This window comes from Lethenteron reissneri, chromosome 46 (assembly GCF_015708825.2).
Source record: "Lethenteron reissneri isolate LAM-NWPU_2019-01 chromosome 46, ASM1570882v1, whole genome shotgun sequence".
In the NCBI taxonomy this organism is placed as follows: Eukaryota; Metazoa; Chordata; class Hyperoartia; order Petromyzontiformes; family Petromyzontidae; genus Lethenteron; species Lethenteron reissneri.
In genome coordinates, this window is record NC_083824.1 from 4,303,520 (window position 1) to 4,325,346 (window position 21,827).

Sequence of the window (21,827 nt, forward strand, 5' to 3'; positions counted from 1 at the left end):
AGCAGCGACAGTAGCAGCAGCAGCAGTAGCAGCAGCAGCAGCAGTGGCAGCAGCAGCAGCAGTGACAGCAGCAGCGACAGTAGCAGCAGCAGCAGCAGTGGCAGCAGCAGTGGCAGCAGCAGCGACAGTGGCAGCAGCAGCAGCAGTGGCAGCGGCAGCAGCAGCAGTAGCAGCAGCAGTAGCAGCAGCAGCTGTGGCAGCAGCAGCGGCAGTGGCAGCAGCAGCAGTAGCAGCAGCAGTAGCAGCAGCAGCAGTGGCAGCAGCAGTGGCAGCGGCAGCAGCAGCAGTAGCAGCAGCAGCAGTGGCAGCAGCAGTGGCAGCGGCAGCAGCAGCAGTAGCAGCAGCAGTAGCAGCAGCAGCTGTGGCAGCAGCAGCGGCAGTGGCAGCAGCAGCAGCAGCAGCTGTAGCAGCAGCAGCGGCAGTGGCAGCAGCAGCTGTAGCAGCGGCAGTGGCAGCAGCAGCAGCGGGGGTCACGGTGGAGAAGGGTTCGCGCAGACTCGCCCGGGTGGAATTTGGACATGGTGGGTGGGTTGGAGGTGGGGGTTGGAGGTGGGTTGGTGGGTGGTTTGGAGGGGTGTGGGTGGGTTGGTGTGGGTGGGTTGAAGCGGGGTGGGTGTGGGTGGGTTGGGGGTGGGTGGGTGTGGGTGGGTTGGGGGTGGGTGGGTGTGGGTTGGAGGTGGGTGGGTGGATTGGAGGTGGGTGGGTGGGTGTGGGTTGGGGGTGGGTGGGTTGAAGGGTTTTGGAGGGGAGGTGGATCGGTGTGGGTTGGAGGAAAGTGGGTCGGTGTGGGTTGGAGGGTGGTGGGTGGGTGTGGGTGGGTTGGAGGGTGGTGGGTGGGTGTGGGTGTTGGTGGGTGTGGGTGGGTGTGGGGTGCCCCAAGTCGCGTCTTGCACCAGAGCCCCGTGCCGAGCCGCGCTTCGCCACCCGCTGTAGACGAGGGGGCTCATTGCGGCATGCGGGAGATCGCCGACAGAGATAGTGTAGTGTCGTGTCGTCGTTTTATTGTGCCGGGCGGGCAGTGCTGAGCAGCACTAACTGGGGAGGAGAGAGGGAACCATTTAACGACGACAACAACAACAACAACGCTGGTGTGTGTCGACTAAGATGAGCGCGCACACTCCGCTGTGGCCGTAAGAACCGGCACATGTTTGTTGTTGTTCTGTCTTGAGGATAACGCCACCAACGAGGAGTGCATAGGGTGGGGGGGAGGGTCCGCCAAAGGCTTACCCCATATACAGTAGACGGAAGTTCACATTGTGGGCCCTCTTAAACAATGTGCTGCTGCTGCAGCTGCTCAGAAGAAGGAGGAGCGTTGCCCCAACAGGTCGCCGATTATTATTGACGGGGGTTCTTTTAAGCAGAAGCTGCCAGCGCGGGTATCGAACCGAAACGTCGGACGTCGTGCACGGAGCCCTACAATCGGAGAGCGCAGACACCACAGCGCGGCCACAGAGACCCCCACGCGGTTTCACGCACAGCAGCAGTAGCAGTAGGAGGAAGATTTTGCGACAACTATTACACTGATCAACAAATAAAAAATTAACCCGTAAAAACAAAGTTTTTCACTATAAATCCTTTATATGCGTGGCGGCTAGAGTCCTCTCGTCCTCTGGTTTGAGATGGCTGCCACCTATGGGTCAGATGATTGCCTGCCACCATTAAGCAATTGGTAATTAAATATAAAAACAATCCTAAAAAGTGTAAAGTTATGGAAAAAAATTTTCACGAAAATAAATTGTCACGCACGAGTCTGTGTGCAAAATGTCAGCTCGATTGGATCACGGGAAGTGGGTTAAAAAACGACCGAAAGATTTGCACGGTCGTAAGCGCGCAAGCAAGCAAGTGAACTTAATATAAAGGATTTAAAAAAATTCTGGCCTGAATTTTTGCAGTTGTTCAAGACTAATCTCAGGGTGCTGATTCGAAATCTGATCTCAGATTTGCTCTATCACATCTCATTTTTATGCTATCGGCATACCCCATTTTCATTGATTTTACCCGAAATTAACTCTGTCACTTATGATTGCAAGTTGTTGCGAGGCAGTGACTGCTTTAGTGTTAAAATATGGTGCTGTATTTTTAGGATAGTGTGTATATAATATAATTTTATGTAGATGTCCACATTTATTTAATATTTTTCTTCTGCACTTTTTATTGAAAATGCAATCTTTTATATCTCAAAAACCTCATGTGATAGACACAAACTGATGCCAGATTTGGAATCAGCACCCCAAAATTACCTTAACCCCGTTGGAATACCTTATGCCAGAAAAAGTGTGTTGACCAGTGTTATTCATAATAAAGGTGCTTTGTGTGAAATCGAGTCGATGTAAAGGTGTCCTGAGCCCACCTGCACCCGACACCGCCAATTAGTAAGGTTTGTCACGTAAATAAAACGTGCCAATTAGATACTTATCCCATTACACCGGCTGCGTGTTAGAGAGTAAACCCGCAACATCTACACGCGGAGTATCGTGACGTGTCGCTGGCGATTAATAAGCAAATCGCCTGGCGAGGTTGCTGGTTGCGGTTGTTGTGGTTGTTGTGGTTGTTGTTGTGGTGGTTGTTGTGGTGGTTGTTGTGGTGGTGGTTGTTGTGGTGGTTGAGGTGGTTGTGGGGGTTGTTGTGGTGGTTGTGGTGGTTGTTGTGGTGGTTGTTGTGGTGGTTGTGGTTGAGGTGGTTGTTGTGGTGATTGTTGTGGTGGTTGTGGTTGTTGTGGTTGAGGTGGTTGTTGTGGTGGTTGTGATTGTTGTGGTTGTGGTGGTTGTGGTTTTTGAGGTGGTTGTTGTGGTGGTTGTGGTGGTTGTTGTGGTTGTTGTGTTGGTTGTTGTGGTTGTTGTGTTGGTTGTTATTGTGGTGGTTATTGTGGTGGTTGTTGTGGTGGTTATTGTGGTGGTTGTTGTGGTGGTTGTTGTGGTGGTTGCTGTGGTGGTGGTGGTGGTGGTTGTTGTGGTTGTATTAATCGCCAGCGAAACGTCACAATACTCTAACTGTAAATGTTGTGGGTTTACTCTCCAACACGCAACCGGTGTGCTGCAGTAACTAACTGACCACGTTTTGTTTACGTGACAAACCTTATCAATTGTCCGTGTCGGGTGGTGGTGATGGTGGTGGGTTTAGCGGACTCATTCATATTTACGCGATCTCACCCCAAAAAAACTTTTTATTATGAAAACGCGTAACGCCGTGGGGTGTCCGGGACCCTGTCATCACGGGGCCTCGAATGTCACTCGCGGTTCGCTTGCCAGAAAGCAACAACCCTGTCCTCCGGCAAGTTGGGCCCCAGCCACGATCACGTCTTCTGCTGGAGACCGCTGCCTAATTCGGCTTCACTTTCACGTGGCAAGCAACTGCATTTGAAGCTTTCTAGATTTGAAGCTTTCGTGACTGCCAGGATTCGTACTCTTAGGTTTTTTCGGTAAAGTCACGTAGGTAAAAATAAATAAATAAAAATAATTGAAATAATTATAGAATTAATTATAGAATTAAAATAATAAAAGAATATTATTTGTATTTATTTTATTATGCATTTCACCTCCCCATTGTTTCTATGTTGCTGTCGTATTTACTAAAAAATCAATATACCGTAATCAGCCTACGACAGAATCGCCCGGATTGCGCCCGATCGGACATACTCTGTAAGCTCAGCTAAGTTGAGCCTACGCACTGCTTTGATGGGTGACCGCCACGCTTGAAACAGGTGCTATAGGCTGCCGCGGGCCTACATTGTCGTGCAGCAAATTTAATTGTAGTTTAACACGTAGTTCCTTAGCGACCAATATCATCCATAAGAGGTTTTTTGGGTTAGATCGCGTAAATATATAAATGTGTCGTTAAACCCGCCACCACCCGACAGAGCCAACTAGTAAGGTTTGTTGTGGCTTGGCTCTTCAACACACCGGTGTGCTGTACTAGTATACTACAGTATACACTACACTATACACTACACTATACACTGCACACTAGTGCTGTACTAGTGACGAATTGGCCACGTTCTGTTTACGTGACAACCCTTACTAGTTGGCCGTGTGTCGGGTGGTGGCGGGTTTAACGACACATTTATAATATTTACGCGATCGAACTCAAAAATTTACTTGCGTTACCGTATCAACATCTTTGCTGTCTGCTATCATCAAGCCACCCGAACCAGCATGGTGAAGTATGGTCAAATAATTCTAGATTTGAAGCTTTCGTGACTGCAATGATTCATATTCTTGGGTTTTTTCGGTAAAGTCACGTAGGTAAAAAATTAAAATAAAATTAAAAAATAAAATCACGACGTTTCGGAGGCAACACAAGCCTCCGTCTTCAGGTGAATACATTTACTTGATGCAGCGAGCGTGCTGTGACGGTTCCACCTGAAGACGGAGGCTTGTGTTGCCTCCGAAACGTCGTAATTTTTATTTTATTTGAATTTTTTACCTACGTGACTTTACCGAAAAAACTCAAGAATATGGTCAAATAACCGCCATCAACTGCACGGGATCAAGGAAAGCTCTTATCCAGCAGTGGATACACATCAGGACTGCACGTGAACATGCGGAATACAATTAAAACACAGAAACACTACTTTGGAGGTTTTCGCGGTTGTGCAGCTATGTAGTTCTCTGCCCTATTTTCGGGTGGTACTGCTCGTTGTCCGTTGTCTGACGTTTCGCTCCACATGCCTAAGGCAGATACCCGAAAACGCGTCGGAGAGCTAAGCGTTAGGGTCACGATTTAAACAAAACAAAAAGCCCACTTCACATTTTGGCCACCTCTCACCACTGACAATGTCCCCCTCGCGCCACGTTGCATCATTCCTTGACACGTGCTGGCAGTGTGGCTATGCAGTGCGCGTGGCTGCTGATGGGGTTTAGGGGGTGAAGCGGGGACGAAGGGATTTATCTCGCCCCAGCGCAGTATTTGGGTTTCTGGCACGGGGGCCGATAAGCGCGTTGAACTTTGTCCCGACTCAGTGGTGGCAGCAGTAGCTGACGGAGCGACTGTAACAGAGACGGGGTCAGAGAGCAAGTCCTTTGCGTTCCTTGAAATCCACGCCGCCATCTGAACTCCCTTCCAAAACTCTATCCGTGCACATTGCAGAAACAGATAACATCATCTTCTTGGTTCTTTCGGTAAAGTCACGTAGAAGGGAAATAATAAAACGATAAAAATGAAACGTACTAAAATACAATTCTCACGACGTTTTGGCCACAACGCAAGCAGCCGTCCTCAGGTGAAGAACAGGTCTGTCTTTACCGAAAGAACCAAGAAGATGAATCCCCGCAGTCACGAAAGCTTTTAATCGAAAAGCTAACATCATGTCTAACAATAGCAATTAAAACAATCCCCAGCGGCACAGCAGTTTTATAAAGGAGTCGATTCAAATCCCTTCAAGTCATTACAGTTTCAAACGGAGTATTTTGGGCCACGCGCTCCGGAAGTGGATGGCCGGCTTGTTTTTGTCCAAATTTGCCGACTCTGCGTAAAAACCCAGCGTCGAACAGTGGGGCCGGTTGCGTGCGTGTGGAACAGGAAAAGGGTGTTCGACAGTTTTGCTTGTGACTTCTAGACCAGAGGCATACACACACGTCTCTCTTGTGAGCTCCCGAACTCTCACAGCACCGCATTTAGGCCCTCCACTAAACAACCGCCCTTGTTTCTGTTTTGTGGAATTTTATACATTCCTGTTTTATCCCCAAGCGCCAGTAAACCACGATCCCCCCCTCCCCACCGTGATCCCATGTGACCCCGCGTGGCGAAGCTTTCCGTGTCTGAAGCCCTGAATGCGGCTGCAGACATCCTGAAAAAACGGTAGGACGCGTCGCAATCCCTAAGGCGCGATGTAATGGGTTTTATATTTACGAATTTTCTGCCAATTAGCGAGTGTTTATGCGTGCGGGAGGAAACCGGAACACCTGGAGGAAAACCCATACGTGCGAGGGTGCAACACTGTATCCCATTCCGATGAAACGGACGGAGATCAGTCCACGCTTTGACTGTGCCGCCTTCTTCTGGCAAGCCAGGGCCTGGCACCCTGGACTCGCGACGGGGAAGGGAGTCTCTCAAAATGTGCGCGGCAATCCCCCAACCCTCGCTGGCGTCCACAGCAGAGGTCGCAACCGGGTACCCGATACCCGTACCCTACCCGATACCCGGCTACCCGTGGCCGGGTACGGGTACGGGTACCCGTTTGCGACCCTGGTGCGGCCGGGTACGGTTACGGGTAGGCCGTGAGTCACCGGTGAGTAACCGTTTGTCACTCATTTCGGGTAGGGTACGGGTACGGGTAGGGAACGGGTACCCATACCCGGCCGGGTACGGGTACGGGTACCCGTTTGCGACCCTGGTGCGGCCGGGTTCGGGTAAGGAATCAAAACCCGTTTGCGACCTCTGGTCCGCAGTGCCGGATCAGGGGCCACGCGCGTATCTGCGGCACACGTAGCTGCCCAACGATGACGCTCACTCCGTCGTGTTTTTGTCGCAGCCGCTGGCGGCAAAGCTGCGGCTGCGCCCCCAGGATGTGGCCAAGTTCCCGGAGAACGCGTGGAAGCTCGTCTTCTACCTGGGCGCGTGGCTCTACAGCGGCTACCTGCTCTTCATGCGCGACTACAACTTCTTCGCACAGCCGCTGTCGGCGTTCACCGGTGAGCGCGGCCGCTCGCGCAACCGGCGCCGCGGCGGGGATTTGCGGCGATTCGGTGCCGCGACGGTAACTTTCGCGACGCCGGCGATCTTCGCGATTCACCCTGGGCCGGGATTCGGCAACCCAAATGACAAGAAGAGAACTTGTTTTCGAATCCGTCGGGGAAAAAAAACCACTAAACGGTTCAAGAGCCGCCAATGCGTGTAAATACGAGACGGAGGTGGTCCTCGATGAATGACGTCACGAAGCACCAGTCCTGAAAGAGCCACCGCATGCGGCTGGCTCCCGAGCCTCGGATTGCCACCGCTGACTCAGGCCGTCATCACCGCTCCGCCAGTCGACGAGAGCCACGACTGGTGGTCCACAATTTTAATCGCAACATTTAACTTTTTCCCTTTAGTCTCGTTTTCACCGCCTCGTTTAAACAAAACAAAAAATTGGCGAATTCCAGCTCTCAGAATGATACGTTCGAGTTTAATGGACGTGCAGCAAATGCTGCGAGGTGTATGTGTGCATGTTGAACTTCTTTAGCTGACTGTGTTAATCGAAGGTGCATAGCAAAGGAACGCATCTACGGTGTGAACAAAGATGCAGAATCAGAATATTTATTTTTCCAGGAGGAATCCGACGAGCTATGAAGCTCTTCTTTACCGATGGAAGCGACTTCACTCGGAGTTGGCCACCTTCCCGAGCCGTTCTCTCACACAAGGTGGTGCACTGCCCACCTGTGAGAGTTCGAGAATGGAATTCCTTCGTTCTCTTGACATGATGCCATGCGGGCAATTAGAATGCACACAGACAGCCCCTTTTTTTGTCAATCCACTGCTGGATGAGGGCATCCCCCCCCCCCCCACCACACGTGCAGGTCTTGAGGCTTGTCTCACCCATACTTCACCGCATCGACGTGTGTGGGGGAAGGGGGGGGGACATAGAAGTCAAGTACAACAAGCGATGTTGCTGTCCGCCACGTAAGCACAGTGCACAGCGAACAGCGTGGCATGCGGCTGGTCACCCATGGGTGAGTTTGTCTTTTGTTGTTGCGTGGGCTGCTGCTGTGCTCGCACACCACGGATGTCCCTCGCAGAATAGCCGGGCAACCGGCTAAACGAGACCGTCCGCCACGGTGGCTAGGAGACATTAACTACCTCGCCTGGTATGCACGAGGTTGTGGGTTCGATCTCGACCCTCACGCCTGCTGCTGTATATTTGGAGTCTGCGGTGTCTATCTTCTTGTGGTCGCGTGGATTTTTCTCCGGGTCCTCCGGTTTTCCCCTGACATTTAGAATCAACATCACGGCGTTTAGAGTATTTGGCTGCTATACATTTCCACGTGATAAACCACTAAGTTGAGCTATCATTTGTGGCCAGGTTGTTTTTGAAAAGGATCTATATAGCTCAGTGGGCCTTACCTGGTAAAAGGAAAATTAAACTTTTACATTTCATTTTAAAAGTTAAACAAGTCAAATATGAAGTCAAACAACTCGTCCACGCACCATCTCCAGGCTCAAACCTGCTTAGCTTCCGCGATATGACAGGATCGGGTGCATACCGGGTGATTTGGTCACAGTGTAACGATGTGGTGGTAATTCGGAGTGTGGTTTACACCCTCGGACTCCTACCTGCCTGTGCACGTCCACAGCCATAGTTGACATTTTTTACCAGTCAAGCGTCCCGCGATGGACAGTGTGCATTTCATTTTCAGAGGATTTGATGCCGCTTGGCTGTCAGTTATGGTGACAGTTTTACAAGTTACAAAAATCGGCTCGTGGTGTTTTTCAAAAATGTAACGTTTAGCGTTAAAAAAGAATAATGATAGCTGACCAGATGGAGTGTGGGGGGGTGCATTGTGGGTGATTTGCTAATGGGGACCCAGAATCAGAATTTTTATTCATTCTGGAGAAATCCGATGAGCTATGGAGCTCAATCGGAATATATGACTGGGGGAGGGAGGGAGGGAGGAAAAAACAAAGTGACATACGGCGAGGTGATTGTGCCGCCGCGCTGCGATCGTCGAAGTGGCGGCCGCGGATTTGCGACTCGTGTCGGCCGTGTCCAAAGTCTCACCGGCGGTGGCTGCGGTGGGGACGCGATGGACTCCTCAGGGACGTTTCGCTAAGATAGCGCCAAGTCGATATCTCGCACGCGACGCACCCGATAAAACCGCTAATGGGCACCCGCCAAAGGTGATTAGCAGTAGCCTTGATAGAGTCTCTCCGTAGTTACGAAAACCTGCTGTGGTCACCTGAATTAATGTGGTTCCGAGCAGGGCGGTAACAAAGTATAATATGTATACATTGTGTCTTCATGTAGCAAGTATCTAAATGCAACTGCACCTCAAGCAGCTGTGTGAAAACAGTGTGGGTGTATTTATTTGATAGAGCGAGGTGTTTAGTCATTGATCTATATGTAAGTCTGTGGGTCTCTGTGAGGGCGCCACGGTGGTGAGATGTTAACTACCTCGCCGGGTATACAGGAGGTCGTTGGTTCGATCCCGACCCTGACGCCTTCTGCATATTTGGAGTTTGCATGTTCTGTCCCGGGTCCCTCCACATTTAGAGATATGCGTTTCGACCAATTGGCTGCAAAAAATGTCCACGGCGATAAGCCACTTCGTTGAGCTATCATTTGTGGCCAGGGCGCTTCTGAAAAAAAGCTGCATAGCTCAGTGGGCCTTACCTGGTAAAATGAAAAAGTTGACTTTGGTTATTAGGGTCTATTGGTATCTAGATGAGCACATGGTCAGTCATAGGTTTATATGTCATCTGTCAATCTCTAAGCGAGTCTGTGAGTGCGAGTCAACACAATGTGGACTTAAATAGTCTCCCAAATGCAACCGCAGGTCAAGACGCTGCACGATACAGTGGGCAGGTTTATTTTTAGACAGAAATAGGCGGTCATCAGAGGTGGACCTGAGGTTGTGACTCGTTTTTGTTATTCATTTTTTTATTTCTGAAAAAAAACAGCCTTCAATACTTTTGAACATCGGCCGTTTATAATATCACCATTTAATGAGGGGACGCTGAATGTCGTAAGCGGTCCAGAGTTCACTTGTGTTGAGCTAATGCTGCTGAAATGATGTAAGCCCAGAAGGTCGTGTGGATGATGGGATGTTTACGAAAACACATCTCCACATATATAATTATATAAAATGCAAAGTTGTGATTATGTGTCTGTTCAAAATGTTTAGCGTACTTCCCGACATGCAACAAACTTGAAATTTGCCATGTGGGTACTTTCCAGACTGCACACCATGCAACAATTATAAAAATACACTTTGTTTTTTTTTTGGGGGGGGGGAGCTCAATAATGCAGATATTTTTTACACAAGTGAGCTTTGACGTCGTATTTGTCACGTGACCCGCGCGTGAGGAAGCGTCACGCATTGTAGTGTAGTGGTTAGCACGCCACGCTACGAACCCGGCGACCCGAGTTCGATTCCCGCTCACGGCCACCATCGTTGACAATTATTTCAACTGGTCCTGGGCCTCCCCTAGGTCGACTCAGCCTCAAACGAGTAACTGGTGTGGTGTGTGAACATCGCCACTGGGGAGACAAAGGCGGCCGGGCATGGTGCTGGCCACCCACCCCCTCGTTAGTTATATATGTGGAGGGACAGATATGGGAAGGTGTATTGTCTGCTGATTTATTTTGCAACTCATATTTTGTGGTGTGTATTTATGAGGTTGGTCAATTTATTTAGTCTCATTCATTCAAAATCATCGTGTTCTAGAAGAAAAAATCTCCTTCATAAAAGAATCATGTTTAATTTTATATTCCATTGTTCATCGAGCAACTCGCATCTCACAATCACTGAGGAATCGCAGACGAGCTGCACGGACAGCCAGGCGATTAGCTCGGTGCCTACAATTGCCAAAGGTCTGCAGTCCTCTACATGTATAAACACTTTGTTAATTCCGTTAATTAACGAGTGTTCATACATGCGGGAGGAGACCGGAGAACCCGGAGAAGACGCACGCGTGCGTGGGGGCAACGTTTTATTCCGCACGGAAGGGACAGATGTCTGCACTTTGCTGTACCGCATTCTCACGGCGAGCCACGGCACGACAACCCCTCGACGCCCACAAGAAGCAGTTTCACAAGATTATCGTGATCCACCGACCCTCGCTGCTGCCTCCGCTGTGCCGGACTACAGGCCATGTGACATGGCCATTCAGTATTCTACAATTATTTTTTTAATATAACTCATTCTCATCTCGCCAAACAATTCGACGAAAGCACACATAGCATGTGCGTTACGAGCGTAGGAATCGGCTTTAACCCGGTGGCTCGTTCCCTGGCGCAGGCTGGTACGTGGGCATGGAGGTGCCCAGCGACATCCACCTCGCCTACATGCTCCAGGGCAGCTTCTACCTCCACTCGGTGTACGGGACACTGTGCCTGGACACGTGGCGCCGCGACTCGCCCGTCATGATCCTCCACCACATCATCACCCTGTCGCTCATCGGCTTCTCCTACGCCCTCAGGTCAGTCGATCGGTGGCTAGGAGATGTTTACTACCTCGCCTGGTTTGCAGGAGGTCGTGAATTCGATCCCGACCCTGACGACGCCTGTATATTTGGAGTATGCGTGCTCTCCCAGTGGTCGCGTCGATTTATCTCCGGGTCCTCTTGATTTTTCCATTTAGATTATTTGGCTGCTATAAATTGCCACGCGATAAGCCACTTATTTGAGCTACCATTTGTGACCAGATCGCTTCTGATAAAAAGAGCAATATATATAGCTCAGTGGTCTTTACCTGGTAAAATAAAAAGTTTTTTTTTATAGTTTTCAGTCGGTCGGTAGCACTGACCCCACCCCGTACTTCTGTCCTCATCCGTCCACCCGTCCCATGGCTGGTCATGGGAGTGCCTGCGAACACAGCCGCCCGCCTGTGACCAAACCACCCACAAAAGAAACTAAACAATAGTTTAGTTTCTTTTGTGTTTAGTTTGTTGTCCTTCCCCCGCACCACCGGTTAGCGCGGTTGGCGACGCACGGTGCGAAAGAAGTTCAACGCGCATATGTGCAGAGCTTCAGAAGCTAAGCGGGATTGAGCCTGGATTGTGCTTGGATGGGCTGACTGCCGCGGTGCATAAAACAGGTGTCATAGGCTGCTGCGGGGCTACGTTGTGGGCAGCAGAGAGGCAGCGAAGCAAAGTGTCTTCTTGTTGTTCTGTGCTTGAGTGCTTCCACGTCTATGCTCGGCAACCGACCGGCGTGGTGAGATCTTGTAAAGATAGCCCGCACGACCCGCACGCCCTGACGATTTTCCTCCATCCAGCAGTGGTTTTTACAAAGGGGCTCCGTTGTCAACTGGAGATGTGCTCCTGTTTTTTAGATCAATCCAAAATTATCCGAAAATGGAGCGAAGTCTCGGAATATCTGGAAAAAAATGTGTTCCAACTGATTTAAAATCGTGATGTCATCGGAACTGATAGAACTGGGTGACATCACGTCCGTACATATCCTGCATAGGTGGATAGATGATTTAAAGTATTTGCGTAAAAATTCTCATCAACTGATTGTGTTTCTGTTGGAATGTTACGTAAATGTATACGAGTCCACAATTTAACATGCAAAACTATTTAAATCGTAACATTTGCTGCCATGAGCATGATGTAAATATAATCGTCATTCGTACAAGTACGGAAAATACAAATGGATATCTAAAATTGTCCCAAAAAATTCGAAATTCCAACAAATGAAAAATCATTGTTTAAAAATCTCATGCCCGGTGTACACATGTATGTGTATTCTAGGAACAGGTTTCAGATTACTTGTACAGTCCATACTGAACACAGTGTATCTGAACCGGTCAGGTGGCTCGGTTGCATCTTTGTCTCTGTGTTTCTGCGTGCTCGCAGGATGTGAAGCTGCGCGTCCGTGCGTGCGTGCGCGTGCGTCCATGCGTGCGTCCATGCGTGCGTCCGCGTGCGTCCGCGTGCGTCCGTGCGTGCATTCGCTTGCGTGCATTTGCTTGAATGTGACTTATCCGTGCACGCTCCGCTGCTGGCACCCCCGCAGGTTCCACAACATCGGGCTGCTGGTGCTCTTCCTGCACGACACGAGCGACTTCCTGCTCGAGTTCACCAAGGTCAACGTCTACCTGCGGCACCGCGGCGGGGGCAGCGAACGCGAGCGCTGGGTCCACGCTCGCATCGCCGACCTCGGCTGCGCCGCCTTCGGCTCCAGCTGGTGAGGAGCCCTCGGCCGCCACTGGGGGGGGGGGTGGGGGCTGTCGAGTACGCAGGCGGTGCAACCGCACCGAGGCCCGTGGGCCGGAGGTGGGGGGCGGCCCGGGCGCGGACCTACAAACGGTGGGGGAATTAGGACATGGTTCCCCCACCACCCCACCGTGCCGGGGGTTTAGTTGTCGAGTACGCAGGCGGTGCAACTGCACCGAGGCCCGTGAGCCGGAGGGAGGGGGTCCGGGCGCTGGGATACCAAAAGAAGGGAGACGTTGGACAGGTGAGAGGGCCCTCGGCTTCATTATTTTCACCGTGGGGGTCGTGGCAACCGTGCCAAGGCCCACTGGGTGTGAGGGACGGGTTTCGGTCACTTGCCCGCGGCTTTTACTCACTTGGCTGACTTTTCCACGTCGTTGACACGTGCGACAGTGCAATTATACGGTGGACATTATCTGATGCTATTTGATGCGATTTGATGCGAGCCCCCTGGGGATGGAACCTGTTACACGTGTTTGTATCCATTTGTCAATGGCCCACTGATTCCGGTTGACCTTATTGCAAAAGCAATTGCTCCATACCCAGGAGAGAAGCGCTGTTAAAAAGGATTTAATTTATAGGAGAGGCTTTGCAATACAATGTTGTTTTCTCGAATTTGCTACGCTATTATTTTAGTGGGTTTATCCATAAATGGACCACGTGTGTTATGATGTCGCACGGGGTACATATATATATTACAGCCATTTTGTCAATCTACTGCTGGATGAGTGCTTCCCCACCCCCTGTGATGTTATTTACGTACCTCACCGCATTGGGCAGTGCCAGGTTGGTGAAGGCATGGGTCAAAGGAGTGGAAGCACGGAAGTGCATCACAACAACGCACAAACAATACCATATGTATAACGTAAATGTAACGCACGTGTGTGTGTTGAACTTGTTTCGCACCGCACGTAGCCAACCGGAGGTTCGGTAAAGCGGCGCGCTGGTGCGCCCTTACAAGGAAGCGGACACAGCAGGTGACATTTCGGTCAACGACCCGTCTTAATGGCACGCGTAGACGGGAGACAAAGGCTGTGTCTTTGGCCTCACTCACAGACGGTTGGGCTTGTGTGTATATATATATACGTGCAGCGAACGTCTGCTCTGAAGCAGGTCCATCGCCCGAAACGCCAGCCATAGCCATCATATATATTTTGCAGGCAGTGTCACTGACGGCCGTCGTCGTCGTCGGAGCACTGTGCCGCTGCCGGAGAGGGGCCTCTGTTCCCGACAGGGGGTGTCTGTCGCTGTGGTGGTGGCGGTGGGGTTCAGTTTAACACCGAGTAGGAGGCTTTCACGATGCAGTATCATCCATAATACAGGTTTGATTTTTTTTGTTGGGTTAGATCGCGTGAATATATGAATGTGTCGTTAAAGCCGCCACCACCCGACACAGCCAACTAGTAAGGGTTGTCACGTAAAGGGAATGTGCCAAGTCGTTACTCGTACAGCACTAACCGCTTGTGCGTTGGAGAGATGGTACATGTTGTGGATTTGCTATCCAATTTTACGCGATCTAACCCAAAATAAAACCTCTATTAAGGGGGGGGGGGCGGGGTCACTGATGAGCCACATTCCAAGGGATCATCGCTGGGCCCCGAGCTCCTTGAGGCAACGCCGTCCGAGCGCTTGTGTGCGATGAGTGACGGCATTTCAAATATTTGCGTACGGGGGAGTGGTGGCGCCGTGGTTTGCTCCACTGCGTTACAGTCCGAGCCGCCCCCCCCCCCGGCTCCGTTCGCGCTGCAGGCATTCTGTCACGTGGACCTGCTGTGAGCCACCTTCTTGGTAAACTAAAATGACCGACGGTGCACTGTGCGCCCCTTCCCACGTGTTCAAAACGTGAACCTTTTTTTCCCCCCCACCATAACATCCCATCGAAGGCCACGCGGCCTTCTGGGAGTGGATTTCTTGCCGGCATAATTAGTTCTGACGCAAGTAACCTTTGGAGCGGTTTCAACATTTAATTCTCTCACTCAACAGTCGGGATGCGCTTAAACGAATTTTTTGCCAAAACTGCCGGATGTTTATGGTCAGGCAGCGACCCTCTGCGTCGGATTATGGATCGACGCGTTACTAGAACAAAACACGCGACCGTAAACTAACCGCGGATCGCCATCGTCAAGAACGTGGGCAGCAAAATAAACGAACAGAGCACGACACAACAACGGCCCCGACATATTTGCCTCTCCACCCAGTTTCAACATCCGCACGTGGGGACACGGAAGGTGTGGTGCTGGCCACCCACCCACCCATCCACCCACCGTTGTGTGCCGTGCCGGTCTTAAACAGGCATTCGTACAACACGTACTTATTCCCCAACTGCCCGCGGGGCTGAACACACAACCTTTGTCTTGTTTGCGTGCGTGAGCGCTTACGACGCTGCACGTGTGTGGGGATGCCTGCGTGTCAGGACAGTGAGAGCGCTTACCATCGTCCTCTTTGAGTAGTAAAGGGCCGCATTCCCCAATTGTTAGGTCACGATACAGTTCCGTGACTGGGTGCATCTGGTGGCGGAGGCCCCCGTGGAATGGTGTCGATCATCTCGGCAGAATCGTGGGCAGGTCGTTGGCGTGGCCTCACCCACAAATCAATTATTAATGATTATATTGGCTCTGCAAACTTACTCGGCGTTAAGCTCACGATATAGTTCCATGTTATATGGTAGCGTTATTGACGGCTGTGCCGAGTGCAACTTTCATTGTGCGTGTAAACATGTTTGTACGGATATCACGTGTGTATAGATGGCTTTGCATGTGCGTATGTGTGTATGTCAGTCTATACTCGTGAGGTTGAGAATTAAAATCCTGGTTAGGTTGGTTAAGTAAAAAAAAATTCCAGGAAGCTACACGGAGTTATAGGAAGTTCACGCTGCATTGGGTTTTCATCTTAAGATGTTTTCAAATAATGAATGACGATTATTATCTCTTACGTTTTTATCGGGCACAGCGGACCCAACCAAGGGCTTCATAGGAAATCCGGAGCACCCGGAGAAAACCCCCACGCCTTGTGCGAGGGGGCAGCGCTCGATCCCCAACCGCACAGATGGCGGTTAGTTCACTTGCTCGCAGCACCTTCGCCTGGCGAGCCAGCGTAAGGCGACGTCCGCCGTAAGGGAGCTTCACAACCCATCTGTGCGGTGATCCGCCAACCCTCGCTGCTGCCTCCATGGTGCTGGATTACAGGGGGCAGCAGTAGCAGCAGTAGCAGCAGCAGTAGCAGCAGTAGCAGCAGCAGTAGCAGCAGTAGCAGTAGTAGCAGTAGCAGCAGCAGCAGTAGTAGCAGCAGTAGCAGCAGCAGTAGTAGCAGTAGCAGCAGTAGTAGCAGCAGCAGCAGCAGTAGTAGCAGCAGTAGCAGCAGCAGTAGCAGCAGTAGCAGCAGCAGTAGCAGCAGCAGCAGTAGTAGTAGTAGCAGCAGCAGTAGTAGTAGTAGCAGCAGCAGCAGTAGCAGCAGCAGTAGTAGCAGTAGTAGTAGCAGCAGCCGTAGCAGCAGCAGTAGCAGCATAGTAACGTGGAATTTCCGCCACTGACTCAGGGCTGTAAATGAGAGCTGAGCATCGCTTTGTTGTTCATTTGAGCAGGAAACCGCTTAGAAAATATTTATAGATATGAACTTATGTATGTAAGTGCTTGCATACAATTAAGGAAATTCACTCGCCCCCTTTGTCATTATATTCTTGGTTTTTTTCGGTAAAGTCACGTAGAAGGGAAACAATAAAAAAAATTATTGTTTCCCTTCTACGTGACTTTACCGAAAGAACCAAGAATATGAATCCCTGCAGTCACGAAAGCTTTAAATCCAAACCTTAATCATTGTTTTGCATCGCATATTCGGGGCGGAGCGGTGGGGCAGTGGTCGCTGCGCTCCGAGCCCGACGACCCGAGTTCGATTGTCGGCTCCGGCCGACATGGGTGGCGAGCGACATCCGAACCGGCCGTGGGCCCGTCTCTTGCCCAACCCACCAGTGAATTGACAGAGGGCCTGTATATACTCTTAGTTCTTTCAGTAAAGTCACGTAGGTAAAAAATGAAATTAAAATTAATAAAAATAAAATAATAAAATTACGACGTTTCGGAGGCAACACAAGTCTCCGTCATCAGGTGGGACCGTCACAGCTATGATTTGCTGCATCATGTGCATCAAGTGCAGCAAATCTGGCTGTGACGGTCCCACCTGATGACGGAGACTTGTGTTGCCTCCGAAACGTCGTGATTTTATTATTTTATTTTTAGTAATTTTTATTTCATTTTTTACCTACGTGACTTTACCGAAAGAACTAAGAGTATGAATCCTTGCAGTCACGAAAGCTTCAAATCTAGAAGAGGGCCTGTACTCTGTTACGTAAGGAAACTAATACATATGCTAGGTTAACATTTCAGGGAATGGACTTCATAGCGGAAAGACAGCAGATATATATTTATATATGTTAACTTTTAGATGTGATAAGCTCTCCGACCCTTGTACACCACTTGTACACCACTGCCAGCACGGCTTCTTAGAAGTTTTTTTTTATGATTCGCATGCGTACGTGTGTGCGCGCGTGTGTGTGCGCATGCCTACGTGTGCACGTGTGGGGAGAGGATAGTGCAACGGTCAGCGCGTTGCTCGCTGAACCCGGTGACCCGAGTTTAATTCCCGCTCACGGCCAACACCAGTGACGATTATCTGAACCGGTCCTGGGCTTCCGCTAGGTCGACTCAGCCACAAATGAGTACCTGGTGAGGTGTGTAGTAAACATCGCAACTCGGAAGACAAAGGCGGCCGGGCTTGGCGCTGGCCACCCACCCCCTGGTGTGCCGCGCCGATCTTCATAGGTGCTCGCTAACAGCACTTGCCCCAACAGTCTGTTAAGGCTATACTGGGGATCTTTGTCTTTGTGTGGGTTAGCGCGCTGCGTGAGGGACCCAGCGGAGACCCGAGTTCAATTTCCGCTCGCAGCCAACATCGAGTGGGGATTTGGCTGATCCAGTCCTGAGACTCCCATAGATCGACTCAGCCTTAAATGAGTACTTGGAGTGGTGTGTATGAGACATCAGCAGGAGGGAGACAAAGGCGGCCACCATCACTCCCTCGTGTGCCGTGCCGGCCATCGTGGGTGATCGCCAACAGCACTTGCCCAAGTAATCTGTTAAAGGCTATATGGGGGATCTTTGTCTTCGAGTGTATGTGTAATGATTAGGCAAGTAAACATTCACATACTCATTGATTATTAATCTAAAGAGAAAAATGCATTGTACGTTGCCAGTGAGAACTAATTCTTCTTTACGATTTGTCCAGATCATTACCGAGTAGAGCGGAGCGCTGTCGCAGTGACTAGCGCTACGGACCCGGCTACCTGAGTTGGATTCCCAGCCACGGCGAGAGATTTCTCAACCAATGTTGGCCACCACCACCACCACCACCGCTCTTGATTAAACCTGCACTGACCAGCGTAGTGTGAAGTATGGTTAAACAACCCCCGATAACTCTGGGAAAGCCCTTTTGAAGTAACTGAATAATGTGTGTATGTTGAACTTTTTTCGCACCGCACGTAGACAATCTTGCTAATCAGATGTGCAGGGAAGGACACTCAATGAACTACAATAAACGATCATGGGACCTCCTTTGGCAATACCAAAATATGAGGATAGGTTTTCCCCTTTTTTTCTGGCAACAAAACAGGTGTGTGGACCAATCAGTTTCAAAGACAATGCATACATTATCAGAGTATGTTTTTTGTTTGCATTCTGACCACAAGTATTGTGGTTAATGCAGACATGATTCCTTGTAAAAAGTTTCAGTTTGGTGTTTTAACATCTTAACACCGGTTTTGTTACCAGAACAAAGGGGAAAACCTACAACCAACGAGTTCTAAAGAAATGAGTTTCCAATCTCGATGATGATTTACAAGTGCAGAGCTCCAGTCGCTTCCTAATTTTGGGAGGAAGAGCGTTCCAGACGGCCACGGAAGCGCGTCTGAAAGAGGGCGATGCAGTGACCACCGTCTTTAATGTAATGGGTGTAAGTGGTCGTCATCAGAGGCAGACTGTTTTAAAGGTTTTGGTTAAACCTTCAAAACCTTTTAAACCGTCTGCCTCAGCAGCTTTCCTCTCTTTTTTTCCTCCTGATGACGACCGCTTGCGTTGCGATCGAAACGTCGTAGTTTTTTTAGTTTTTTTTGTTATTTTCTTTTAACCTATCTACGTGACTTTACCGAAAGACCCAAACAATATGAATTCCTGCAGTCACGAAAGCTTTAAGCCAAGGGTGTAAAAAATGTTTGCGCATGTATACAGTCAAGTAGTGCGCGGGTGTTATATGTCGTCACGTGGAGTGAACCAAACTGTGTCCAAATGAGAAGAAAATAAAAACAAACAAATGTGCAATAAAAGGAGGGCAGCGGTGTTTGGAAAGACCATGCAGGACGCTTGGATTATGTGACGCGTTGCAAGACGCGCATTACACTGTGTGACAAAAAAACATTTCGTTCCTGGGTAGTAAGTGTTATTTCCTAATTGCTTATGCCTCAAAAGTACAGAAAATGGCTGTTATTCCCCACAAACTTTGCTTTTGTGACCAGGACAGTGATATTTTGAAATGTACCTATTTTCAATGTGAAAACGTGGTGTGCATTTGTGTATTTTCGTTCGCCGTACAGTCAGAAAAAAAACACATGAATCAAAATTATATGAATATATACTAAAGTTATACAAAAATTACTACTTTCTGTTCGACAGATCGTGTCCGTGCTGTTTCACTGTGATGTTCTTGCTGGTTTGTGTTGTGTTCACCTGTGTACCCTGTATTGTGTCCATGCTGTGTGTCTCTGTGGTGTTCTTGCTGGTTTGTGTTGTGTTCACCTGTGTACCCTGTGTTGTGTCCATGCTGTGTGTCTCTGTGGTGTTCTTGCTGATTCGTGTTGTGTTAACAACCTGTGTACCCTGTATTGTGTCCATGCTGTGTGTCTCTGTGGTGTTCTTGCTGGATCGTCTTGTGTTAACCTGCATACCCTGTATTGTGTCCATGCTGTGTGTCACTGTGGTGTTCTTGCTGGATCGTGTTGTGTTCACCTGTGTACCCTGTATTGTGTCCATGCTGTGTGTCTCTGTGGTGTTCTTGCTGGATCGTCTTGTGTTAACCTGCATACCCTGTATTGTGTCCATGCTGTGTGTCACTGTGGTGTTCTTGCTGGATCGTGTTGTGTTCACCTGTGTACCCTGTATTGTGTCCATGCTGTGTGTCTCTGTGGTGTTCTTGCTGGATCGTCTTGTGTTAACCTGCATACCCTGTATTGTGTCCATGCTGTGTGTCACTGTGGTGTTCTTGCTGGATCGTGTTGTGTTAACCTGCATACCCTGTATTGTGTCCATGCTGTGTGTCTCTGTGGTGTTCTTGCTGATTCGTGTTGTATTCACCTGTGTACCCTGTGTTGTGTCCATGCTGTGTGTCACTGTGGTGTTCTTGCTGGATCGTGTTGTATTCACCTGTGTACCCTGTATTGTGTCCATGCTGTGTGTCACTGTGGTGCTCTTGCTGGTTTGTGTTGTGTTCACCTGCTTGCCCCTGATCGTGTCCATGCTGTGTGTCTCTGTGGTGTTCTTGCTGGTTCGTGTTGTGTTCACCTGTGTACCTGTATTGTGTCCATGCTGTGTGTCTCTGTGGTGTTCTTGCTGGTTCGTGTTGTGTTCACCTGCTTGCCCCTGATCGTGTCCATGCTGTGTGTCTCTGTGGTGTTCTTGCTGGTTCGTGTTGTGTTCACCTGTGTACCCTGTATTGTGTCCATGCTGTGTGTCTCTGTGGTGTTCTTGCTGGTTCGTGTTGTGCTCACCTGTGTACCCTGATCGTGTCCATGCTTTGTGTCTCTGTGGTGTTCTTGCTGGTTCGTGTTGTGTTCACCTGCTTGCCCCTGTATTGTGTCCATGCTGTGTGTCTCTGTGGTGTTGTCATGCCATTTTTTACGCCAGTGTGGTTCTCGCCGTGCAGCATTTCGCGATGCAATTTGCACAAACGACGCTCCGCAATTATTATAATTGCTGTTATTGATATTTACGAGACAAAACGCTTCGCTTTGTTACGTTTTACTTATTCACGTGGGGCCCTATTTAACAACAAAAAAACCTGACATTTATCGACCGCCCCTCACCGTGGTAAGTTTCTCGATGCGACTCCGGGTTTGGCGGAGTGGCCGCACGTTTCCTCTGCCCACCGTCTGCTCCCCCCCCCCCCCCCCACTCTGCCCCCCCACCCCGGTGGTGCCGTGGCCACGCAGGTTCGTGTGCCGCCTCTACTGGTTCCCGCTCAAGGTGGTGCACACCACCGCCGTCACGGTGCTCACCGTCATCCCGAACATGCCCTTCTACTTCTTGTTCAACACCCTGCTCATCATACTCACCGGCATGAACGTCTACTGGTTCTCGGTCAGTCGGAGCCCCCCCCCCCCTGACATCCCCCTCCAGCCCGCTCCACCCCCCCCCCCCCAGGTTCTTGTCAAATAAAAAAAACTCGCCCCATTATTCAACTGTCGAGCACGGGAGATTGAGTCGAACCGGCGACCCTCGGTATTCTAATTGCAGTCCGCTAGTCACGTATCTACGTGTGTGTAAAACTTCTTTCGCGGCGTACATAGACAACCGCGCTGATCGGAGTTGCGGGGCAAGGACAGCAAACTAAACACTCAAAGCAGTGCTGAAGAAATGAGTTTTCAATCTAGATGACGACGATTTATAAGTGCATATCGGAAGCAAGACCATTCCAGACGGCCGCAGAAGGGCATCTGAGAGCGGCGCGATGCAGTGACCACCGTCTTGTTTACCTCGCTGCGCTATGGACCCGGCCGACCTCAGTTTGATTATCTGAGCCGATCCTGGGCCCTTCCCTAGGTCAACTCGGCCTCAAATACGTACCCGGTGCGGTGTGTGTATGTATGTTGAACTGCTGTCGCACCGTACGCAGCCCCAACCGTGCTAACCGGAATGTAAACATCGCCACTGGGGAGA

The 21,827-nt window shown here is 50.0% G+C and overlaps 1 protein-coding gene across 1 annotated transcript in view; it reads left to right on the forward strand.

The window, feature by feature from the left end:
* LOC133354099 (ceramide synthase 1-like) overlaps nucleotides 1-21,827 on the forward strand; it is a 31,327-nt gene that overhangs the window by 3,029 nt on the left and 6,471 nt on the right. The window contains exons 2-5 of the mRNA XM_061570672.1: nucleotides 6,470-6,629; nucleotides 10,932-11,112; nucleotides 12,653-12,823; nucleotides 21,101-21,248. Coding sequence (XP_061426656.1) covers nucleotides 6,470-6,629; nucleotides 10,932-11,112; nucleotides 12,653-12,823; nucleotides 21,101-21,248 — 660 coding nt within the window. The remainder of the gene's footprint in view (nucleotides 1-6,469; nucleotides 6,630-10,931; nucleotides 11,113-12,652; nucleotides 12,824-21,100; nucleotides 21,249-21,827) is intronic.